The sequence below is a fragment of the Bombus impatiens genome, unplaced genomic scaffold, assembly GCF_000188095.3.
Source record: "Bombus impatiens unplaced genomic scaffold, BIMP_2.2 scf_0136, whole genome shotgun sequence".
Taxonomy (NCBI): Eukaryota; Metazoa; Arthropoda; class Insecta; order Hymenoptera; family Apidae; genus Bombus; species Bombus impatiens.
The window spans coordinates 1,488,871-1,500,033 of record NT_176555.1 but is presented as its reverse complement, the minus strand read 5'-3'; the positions used below and the strand labels follow the sequence as shown (position 1 = coordinate 1,500,033).

General features: G+C 45.3%; 1 protein-coding gene across 5 annotated transcripts in view; it reads right to left on the bottom strand.

The window, feature by feature from the left end:
* LOC100746372 (ankyrin repeat domain-containing protein SOWAHB) overlaps nt 1-11,163 on the bottom strand; it is a 116,958-nt gene that overhangs the window by 32,863 nt on the left and 72,932 nt on the right. Inside the window, exon 8 of one of the 5 annotated variants that reach the window (XM_033319167.1) lies at nt 2,564-2,566. The exons of the other annotated variants lie outside the window; for them this stretch is intronic. Coding sequence (XP_033175058.1) covers nt 2,564-2,566 — 3 coding nt within the window. The remainder of the gene's footprint in view (nt 1-2,563; nt 2,567-11,163) is intronic. 5 annotated transcript variants of the gene reach the window in all.

Genomic DNA, 11,163 nt, shown 5'->3' with positions numbered 1-11,163 from the left:
GACCGCCTCTCCCTCTCTCCTAGAGCCTCGTTCATTTTCTCGTTCTCTGTTTCTCATGGAACGTTTGTATTATAGCTGGCCATTCGATGCGCTTTCCTCCTCGTGTTGTTAGGCAACGAACGTTTAGCGCCGATACGGGAAAACGGTCCGGTGGTAAATGGCTCGGTATTTAATGCGGCCAGCGCAATACCGGCACCGCGATTCGGCTGCCTCCGATATTCTGCGGTTTCGATCGTTTTTGCTGGATATACCGATCTCCAACGAACCACCTGCCCTCCGGCCACCCACGCTTGGCGAATTATTGGCTGGCTTGCGAAGATTGCTCGCTGATTTATTCCTTTCTCGGGAGTTGTTATTTACAAAGCTCCTAATGAATGATACTACTCCGTTACGAGAAGAAATCGTAAGTCTTAGAATTTTACAGTTACTTTCACGCAATCCTGAAAATCTCTCGCAATAACTAATCTTGGTTCACGATTAGTACAGATTTATCGCAAGAAGCTGACATAAATAATCGTAAATTCCTGGCGACTCCATAAACAAATCCTCGATCTTCTTCCCTGCGACTGCAAGACAAATGAAATTTAGTCGAGTAACGTTACTCGAGCAAAGTGCTTGTTAACAACGGCCGAATGCTTTTGAAGAGTGATCGTTGCGAACTACGTGATCAGCCATGCTGCGACGGCTAGGCGCGAGCGAACGTTCGAAATAATAAATCACATACAGACGAGACGTTTCCAAATGCATGCGTGTCGCTATACAAGCAATATCCCTGATAATGACAGGTTACGCGCGACGATACACGAACTTCAGTGTACCCGGCTACCAGGAAATGTCCCGCGAAGTTAAGTACCGTGGAACAAGTCCGGTCGTTTGCTCCGTTATTAGTAGCGGCGGTGGGACGCGCGCGTAGAAGCTTGATCGAACCCAGTCTCCCGGTATAACACGAAACGAAAGATACGCTGCCGGGAATGCTGGTAAATTGAGCGTCGTCACTTTCATCTCGAAACGTGTAATCATTCCTCCGTTCGATACCCGGCAAATGGAGTCGTCGACAGCTTCGTTTAATTTCATTTAATTTCTTTTACATCGTCCTTCCTGGTATTCGAAATTGCCTTCCCGACCGTTGCTTAATGCAATGTTATTTATCTCAACGTAACAAGGTCCTTGGTGTTTAACTAATATGTATTTTTTACCGATACAGCCAAATCGATCATAAAAAAGTACAAAAATGTAAAAGGAAATATCCGGCTCTCCAATTAAGTCATGTTATAAATATAATGTAATCGTACAAAATTTCAGAGGAAAGTATTATAATGTCCAAGTGAAAATACCATCCAGCCTTCTGGATGGTTTGCTCAGCGCGTGAAGTTGACACTATGGGCGATAGTATCAGAATGCTGATGCGAACGGTGATGAACTTCCGTATTTTTGCATATTTTGCATATTTTTCATTCTTTTTATTCTTTTGTTCTTCAACCCTATCTAATCTAGAGCTACCAGTCTGGTAACACCATGTACTTTTGAACGAAACTACAAATTAAACGCCACATGCCTCGTTCTAAATTCCCAAAGCCATCAGAAGCGAGATGATTCCCCTGCTTCCGGTAATTAGGAAGCAATACATTTCGATGGAATGGCTTTCGGCGGGGATTTAGGTGGATACGCAACGAAATCGGTAATGATAAGTGTGGTTCACGGATTGGAAGAGTTTTCGTTGGTTCTAGAGGATGATTGAGAGGCAGAGCACGGTCGATCGCGATTCACGGCGTACAGGTGGCTGGTAACGTCGAGGTACCGGGCAATCGATCGACGAGTAGCAGCCGACATCCGAGGGCGGGAGAGAACAGCTAGCACGAGCTCATATTCCACATAATGAGGGCGGCAGCAACATCAGACAAGCCGACACGGCCGCGTAATTGAAACCTACCGGAGCTAACCCTTGCTTCCCCCGATTCCCGTAAAAACGGAACTGCTCCGCGGGAAATCGGAACCGAAGTTTAACGCGCGTTCATCCCGCCACGCGAAATCCACTTGGATTTACGCGATCCTATCACGTATACGGCATGATCGTGTGTACGATCATTTACGATCGATAAATTCGCCCTTGATCACTGGTAATTGGACAATTTTACAGGGAGATCGGGAAACGCCGAAACGATCCAGCTGCGCGAACTCGCGTTCCAAGATTTTACTTATACGCGTGGGGTAATTTTGGTAATTCGCGTTGACGATCCTGTACGATCGTTAGTTTCGATGTGTGCGAGACATTAGAAGTCGTTGAGTGTAACGTTAAGGACGGGTAATAAGTCCGTCGTGTATAGATGTTAACGATCCTTCGAAAAAAATTAAGCAAATGGATATTTCATTTGATCTTATCGGGCAATCTTAATCAACGCTGCACTGTCATACAAAATATCGAATACTTGGAAAAAGTTATTTAGATGTATCAGGTGTATCGCTCGATCCTCGTGACGTATACATTCATTTCAAACGCATCAATTGCACACTGTAAACTAAAACAACACACGGATGGTAATATAATGTTCAATTAGATACTTACATACTGTGATGATGATCCATCGGAGCACGTGAGTAGACGTCCATGGCGGCGCGGCGGGGCGTGGAACAGCGTGAAACAGAAAACGCAACGACATTAATACGCAATCATCATCAAGAGACATCGAGTCCCTATTTATCTAAAAGAGACGTTCGCGTAATCTATTTGCGTAGTTGCGATTAAACGTTGCGCGGCGGGGATCTATGTCGTTAGCCGATGTTACGAGGGTGCGAGGGGGTGAAAGAGGTGCTGTCGCAGAGTGGAATAATAATCAAGAATACAGTCGGACGATCGTTGACAGCCAGCAATCAAGTTACGCCGAGCTGGCAATCGCGTATCGGCCTGCAAATACGATATAACTGTTATTAACGTCGTTTTTTACGACGAGCATGATAGCGTAGCTGCCATGCACGAAATCGTCGAGGAACAATCGCGTGGAAAACGTTCGAGGGAATTTCCAAGGCAAAGCAGAGAAGCGTGCGACGCCGTGCACGAGACCATTCCGCCTCGATCCGTCATGATCAACCGACACCTGTGATTTAATTGTCACTCAGCTGACCCCGCGACGACATAGAGAAACTTCAGGATCGGACCAGGCCACGGTAAGTTATTTTCGACCGGGTTTCGTGGTTTTTAAGGTCCGATATGGAAAGAGGTTTCCTTGTTCCGTTTCGTGTAACGATGATGCATCGGTGGGGCAATTATTTTTAATTTCTTCTAGAAATTTTTCGGATAAGAAGAACGGAGGTTGGAAATACTATCGATGTTACGAATGTGGAGTGTCTATCGGTGGTAGAGTCATTTGTGCTATTGCGAAAAGATGAATAATTCAAACACGTATCTCCTGTTACTTAAAATATCGTTTAAACGAACAGTATTCTCCATTAACGTGTACAGATACATCGAGAGAAGAGAAGAGACGGATATTTATGAAAATAAAATTTCTCTTTTTAGATGAAGAGACGAGAAAATAGTTAATCATTTCACTGAGGATCTATATTCGTCTCCGATAGGACGAGGAGATATTCGAAACGGTCGATCTCATTGTGAAACGACGCGAGTTTCGCGAATCTCGCCGGGTAACCGGCACGATATCCAGTCTGGCAATTATAAAACTGCTGTCGAGAACCACCGCCACCGCGAACACATGTCGAGCCGCCTGCCACCCCTGGTCGACGTTCTTCGACGTTGACACGGGAGCAAACGCATGCACGCACGCACGAACCAACGGGCGCGCGCGTATACCAACGCCCCCGTGCACCCACCGACTATGTGCACACTCGTCCATTTCTGCCCGCATACACGTCTGCGTGCGTCGCAAGTTCTGAATAATTTGACATGTTGTCGTACACGTTATTATTCAGATAGACGTAGAGATACCACGAGTCGAGCGGACCTCCGACTTCTCAGCGGCAAATCCAGTCCTCAGATACTCCCTGTTTCTTCAATCGTTGGCTTTGAAAGCTAAATTAAATACTATAAATTTTGCATACATAATTATACGTTTTCTTTGATGCACGGCATACTAATTGCTTAAGATATCAAAGATTGGATAAGAAGGAATTTGTAGAAAGAAATCAAAGATGATATTTCAAATGGAATGGTATTTCAGATGGTATCTGGAATTAAAATCATCAGAAATTCGCAATATTATTCCCTGTGGATCGTCTTTCAGTTAAAAATTAATCTCCGATAGATTCAGAAGTTTTTATTTTAAACGTATACGAATTTCGAAGATCCAAGATTCAAATTGTCCAAAAATTAGAAATTCAAAGAGTAAGAATAATCACAACAATTGTAGGCGTGAGTCAAGAGCACATAACGTTGACTGAAAGAAGTCGATGTCTATCTGAACTACTGCCGCGAAATGAGACAAAGTTACCGGACGATATCGAGCAGCGATCGAAAGGATCCATTCACCGGCGTTGTATACGATCGATCGAAAAGTCATGATAGTCGTGGGTTTCTCTGTCGAGATTGACATTTAGATTATGCAGCGTACGGATTGTCATGCGGATAGCGGAGCTCCCTAATAGGCTCTATTAGCATGAAACGGTGTAATCGGCTCGCGTTCGCATGCTCACGATGGAAAAAGCAATGCGGGTTCTCTTCTCTCTCATTATGCGCGCGGATCGCGACGCGTCGTTAGAACGATACAGCTGGTAATGCGGCAAACGTCTTCGGGAAGACGCGCATAATAAAGCGGCAGCGCACCTGCGACGTTCCGTCTAATTATTCGACCAGTTTTTTAAGTCGCGGCGATTTATATCGAGCAATTAGCCCCGGCTGTAGCGCTAATTGGAGTGAGAGACCGAGGATACGTGAGCTGGACTACGGGACCGATAAACACCGACTATCTCGTTAGTACTTCGCGTGGGGTCCGGTGCACTTTCGCCGCCACGATCCCACGACGAGACTTTTCGAACACGGGGACCTCGTTTAATTTAACTGAAAATCCTGCCAGTTTTACGGGCAACTACCCTGCGTGAACAGCGACTAGTGAACGAATCGGATTACGAGTCTGATTAATTTAGTTCTACACGTTTAACTTTTTGTTCGTCAATCGAACGAACAAAGTAAACAAATGTAAAATGAAAATAATGGCTGAACGTGTGCGAGAAAATGAAGAAATGTTGAAAGGGGAGGAAATTGGAAATTCAGATTGGAAACGCGACGAAGCCAGGTTCTCGAAGGGAGTGAATAAGGCGAGGGAAGAAAATCCGTATTTATCGTGTGAAGACATAAATTAAAATACTCTAGAGAACTGGCAGTGGTATCCGTCAATGTCTGGTAGGTAGAGAAGGGAGGCGCGAGGATGCCTCGTCATTAAGCGGCAATGGGCCACTTTTCGGAGAACTCACTGTGCCAGAAACGGGCAATTTACTTGCCGCGGACGAAACTGCCTCTAAACATCTTACATCGAACTGTTCGAGCCGTTTTCTCGCTCTGTAGACTACTCGTTAAACGTTCTTATCGATTCCACGCTGGACGACCGACTCGGTGATTCGTTGTATTTCAGATGCAAAACGATTTTAGGTATTTCGGATGCTACTTGAAAAGGCGCTTTTCAGTTCGAATTACAGGATCCACGGAGATTTACGATTTCATTGGTCGCGTTAAAAATAAACCTCAAATTTCGTCTTTCGAGTTAAACTCGTATCTCGATCGTATCTCCAATCTCCACGTAATAATCCAGAAAGAAACGACACGAAAGTACGTGAACGACAGGCCATATCCACGGCATCGAACTTCCGTCGCAACCCGGGCGATCTACACCAATATCGATCCCTATATCTTCCCCATCCACTCGAACTGTCTTATCTATTCCCACAGATGATGGAATCTTTAGAACCTCGAGCGCAACGCGATATGTATATCAGAGGAAGGCGCACGACGTCGGTCTCAAAACGCAGCTGCTGGTGTTGTCCATCGGTATCATCGACGTTTCGAGGATCAGCTACATGTATACGCGTATGCATATGCATGAACGCGTAAGAAAGCAAAGGAAAGAAAAGGGGGCAGCATAGAGGGGTCCAGTTTCGCGGCAGTGCACTGAGATCTCCCGTGGCAGATATAGCACCGGCCCCTAAACATCCACCATTATATTAAATTGTGTATATTTCCCTTCATAATTACTCGAATTATACGCATTATGTAAATCGGTATGTTAATGCACTGCCTCCACCCTCCTGCAGCCCCTCTTCCGCCCCTGTTTTACGCAGCTCTTCCTCCCGCGGTTCTCGCATCGCTCTTGACCGCCACGCCACCGGAGGATTACAGCAATTTCGTTTAAGCGCGCGCTAAATGTTACTTTATGCGCTTTTTATTCAGCCGGCATCCGGTCGCGCGGAATACGTGCGCTGCACCCTGGTCCGGCCAGCCTTTCTAGATCGTGCCCCGTTTGAAGCACGTTTTATTTACATAATATTTCGCGAAAGATCAGTATCAAAGAGTGCTCGTGTAATGCCTTTTTACAAGGACCTGCGTTAAAATTAAAACCCATAGACATGGTCGTCGTCTACTTTAACATATGAAATAGCGTTACGAACGATTGACTTTCGAAAAAATTCAATTTCTCGAACGAAAGGGATATCTGAGTGAAGGTATGTAACTCGTAACTCGCCAAATTCGAATTTCAAATTTTTTTTATCGATTTCCTTATCCGATTATTTACCGCGAGAGAAATTTGTTTTTTTTCTGAGTCTTTTGTGTTAGTCGACGTAGCTACTCTACATAATTTTTTGCGAGATCGGTATCAGAACAGAGATTGGGCTCTTTAATGAGGGCGGTCGGCAAAAATTAGGAATCCGAAATAGCTATTTGCGCGCCACGAGAACTGGCTCGACCATGAAAGGCATCAACCAGCGATGCACAGATAAGTGGGATCTCTGTTATTAGCGATAGGCATCGATTCATAAAGCAAATCGACAGCCAGCAAAGGTGCTCGGAGGAGCGCCAAAGTCAATTCACGCGGTACGTACTCCGTGTTTTCGGCAACTTTAGCACCGTCTCCGTGTTAATACTCTCGGTAATTTCGTGTAAACACGATACGACGGTGTCATATTTCATATTTTCCATGTAATATCCCGAGCTTTCGTCCGCTCGTGTTTTAAACGTACGAGTGTAGCGAGCCACGGTTTCGAACATGCTGATGTTTTTTCATGAAGTAAGTACTTTTGTAAATGAGGCCATAAAGATCTTACGTACAACGTCGTCTTTCGATCTTACCTGTCCTCTTTCGCAAATTGTATCGCAAAAAGACGAAATAGAATTGAACGAAATAAGATGTCATTCTCCTGAGAAACGACTACTCGTGAAACATAATTTGAGAATAAAAGCTTTCAAATGACAACATCCCACAAACTGAGAACCGAAAGCTACGCGATCTGATTCGAATTTCTATGAAACGAGTATACGCATAAAGCATTCCACGAACATTGATCGATGTGATCGTGAACACGTCGGAGAAGCGTTCGATTGACACGTCAGGAGGTACGAGGAGAATAAAGTCTGTAGGCGAATCAAAGAACGATATTATTAACGACGAAGTTCTCGTTTTTCGGTAGGAGGCCACAGACCGATTACCAAGTAATTCGTGGCCTCATTACCGACGCCAATTATCGAATGGACGTTTCGATCGGCCGCGGTGGCAAACGATCCCTGGCGACTCTCAATCAACTTGGACGGCGAACGAAGGACGTTGGACGCTGATCGACGACCAACCGGATGACGATCGACTGCAATTTCGATGATGATACGGAATTATCCAGCGCAAAGGGATCATCGAAGCCCAAAGAACGAAGCCAGTCGACCGACTCCCTCGAGGATGCTCCTTCGTGGATCTCTCTTTCGCACCCTCCGACTCCGTTAACAATGTTTTTCGCATGCTCTTCTCCTTCCTCGCGATACACATAGAGCAGTGTGTGCGCGCGAGGCTTTATTACACGCGCAGTCGGGGTAGAAGGACGATCACGGATCCGCGGGCGAACTTCGTTACGGACCTGTGTGATTTTCCATGCAAATTGAGTTGTTCGCCTGTCATTATGCTAATAAAAATAATGACGCGTCGCGTATGTACGAGTAATGCAGCTGCTGTAATGAACCACGGTGTATATCGGCGTCGGAGGTCCTCGCACCGTTCGAAGCGTGACACCGCGACATTTCTTCGCTTTCCGACAAACAGCTGGCCAACCGAGAAAGTATTCGCACGGCCACAGATTACCCTGGTTACCACACACGTGCATATCTTCATCCGATGTCTTATCTAATAGTAAATCAGTTTAAACGACGAGGGAAGTGGATGAACGACATCTGTCTCGTTAATTGCCGCAAGAAATGTCGCAGCGCGGATGTCCGTGCGTGCATTTTTAATAATAAGTTACGATTACAGAAGTATACGGAGTTTCTTTGGAAGAAAGGAAAGTGAAATCGAGATCGATGAATTAATCGAAAATAATAACCAGATAAGATGATGGTAATTATTATGGAAGTTCGATCGTTACGATTTTTTTCGTGAACTCCCTACGTCGAAAATATTAACAAGTTCGTAAGCCTGTTTTTCCAGGTACGTATGTAGAACAAGGGAGAACTTTTATCGCGGTAAATATATCCCTTCGTGCGTTTACGCTTGAAATTGCGCGAAAACTACTTGCTTGTAGTACACGCACATGTTAATTGCTATTTAAATTTCTGCGGCAGTAAAAGCTTCTTTATGAATCGCATTCTGTGAGTTTAATTAGAACATCCCTACAAACTGATAATTGTGAAAAAAGAAAGAAAAAGAGAGGAACGTTTTCCTCTTTCTAAATGGCTACAGTTACACCAACAACATCATTTCTGTACTTATCAAATTCCTATCAAATGTTCTCACTTCTAACAAGTAGGGGAGACTGACATAATGCCAGTATTATGTATTATTACAAAGCAAAATGACTAAGTAGTACAATTTTACGTTTCACAATACTCTTCCCTGTCTACTCCCACTTCCTATCTCCCACGAACAAAGATCTAAACGTTTGTATCCACCATTCGTCAAGGATAAAATTCCATCATGGATTCAACTGGATCATTCAAATCGATTGCGCGTTTCAGATCTATCCGCGGACGACGAACAAGTAGGAGAACATCGATGGTTCGTTTCTCACAAGGTGTCAGTCGTCACCCGGCGCTACATCGTGGGAGTGATTGCGGAAACGTCTGACGGCGATGCCGCCGCGTTACATGCGTGCATAATGCATATCGCGTGACTCCGTCACGGATCCGGACAGTTACAACGTGTACACGCGTAACAATATCGCGTATCGGGAGAATCTCTTTCTGCCGCCTCCCTTTTCTCTCTCCTACTCTGGCTGCCGACGTCTGGCATTTTAATCGAAGCTGCGAGGGAGAAATGGGTTGCCGGCGAAACGCGTATCCTCGCGGCCGGGGCAGCGTAACGATCGTGTTATAAAATAAAGGCCATCCGCCCTTTCGTGCCGTCCCGATCGCTCCACAGTCCCATGATTTTTCCTCGAACCGCGTCATCCATCGCGGAAACCCGCCATAATTAGAGACGCGTCGCGATTACGTTATCGATCAAAGAATCTGCGTTAATAACGAGACCGGATTTGTTTTAGTTGGTATCTTTTAACGGAACTCGTTTCCAACCGATCGCCCTTCAACAGCGAGGCGGAAGAGCTTGTAAACCAACGTGGACACGCGTTTCCTATATTCGAAAGGCGTGACATGTCATGTACAAAGAATTCGCTCGATTCTTCCGTTTCGCAAGATACGCGAAACATGCGGCAACAACGTTATGAATACAGTTTGATACATTGCAGCAATTGGTAAAGCGATCGCTAATTGCGTAATGAATTTTTCAACGTTATTCGCCTTGCTTGTTAGTCAACGCTAATTAAAGCCTCTCGTTGTTAAATCTACAATGAGCCAGTAGGGCTCGAGGAGCAGCCAAGGTCGTGAGATCTCGCAAGGAAAAACGAATTCTATTTAAAGACAGAGAAGGAAGATATTGGTGGGGAGTAGATTAATTGCAAATTCAACGTAACGCGATACACGATGGCGGCGCGAGCGGAAAAACTGCGGCAGTTGGCTAGGCACGCCCGCTGTTTTACGAGCTGCGGGTTCAGCACGTCGGCCAATTACACCTTCCACGGTTAGGCGGTTCCTTCGTCTTAACGGGCAGTTAGTGCCAACATAAATGTCCCTGCTGCACGCTTTTAATTGCCCGCTTATAGCGCCGCTCGCGATACACCGTGGCGGTGCGGCGTTGGAAAAAAGGCAAGGTCACGTCGCGATCCGGAGGCCAAGGCGTATATACGCAAGACCGGTGATTCTTGTTTTACAAATTGCTCGGAACGCGATTATGCGTTACGTGAGAAAGCGAGTCGATCGTTCGACGAATATAACATCCTCTAAATTTTATAATTCCAACCAGTCGAACACGTTAAATGTAATAGCGTGTTCGTGTAATCTGTCATTCCTAAAATATTGTAATCTATACGTATACCTATATACACTCTCACTGTACAACTTGTAATAACTCTAATTATTTCCTGATACGTTCAACAACTTTCCTTACTAGTCATGTAACCAACTTCCAACATCGTCCTTATTTTTCGATAAGCCCAAAATTTCCTCCAATACATTTGTTGCTCTGGTTCCAGCGCCTACGCCTTTTATTTCTGTGCCATTACGAAGATCGATGAAGTTGACAAAGAATCCTTCCCGAGCGAAGTGATCGATCAACCACCGTGATCTTTACGCCTCGGTATCACGCCTATGGAACCTGACCAGACGCTTCTCAGCGACGAATAAAAGGAAACCTAACTGAGACGTCGACCTGGCTCATTAACATCCCCGGTGAACACGCGTTCCTCGCGGATTCGCGATCGCGACAATATATTTTAATTAACGATTACGCCGTAAATATCGTTTATCGGTGTCGTAAGTCAGCCGGCGGATATAACATTCGTTTTCGGAGCCAGGGATCGCGTGGGTGTGACATCGTGCGTGGACCGGTCAGCGAGAGCAGACAGGCTCAGGTGGCCCCGGTCGATAATTCCTCGCCCCGAAATAGGAATACTTGAAATTCGGTTATTAATTTC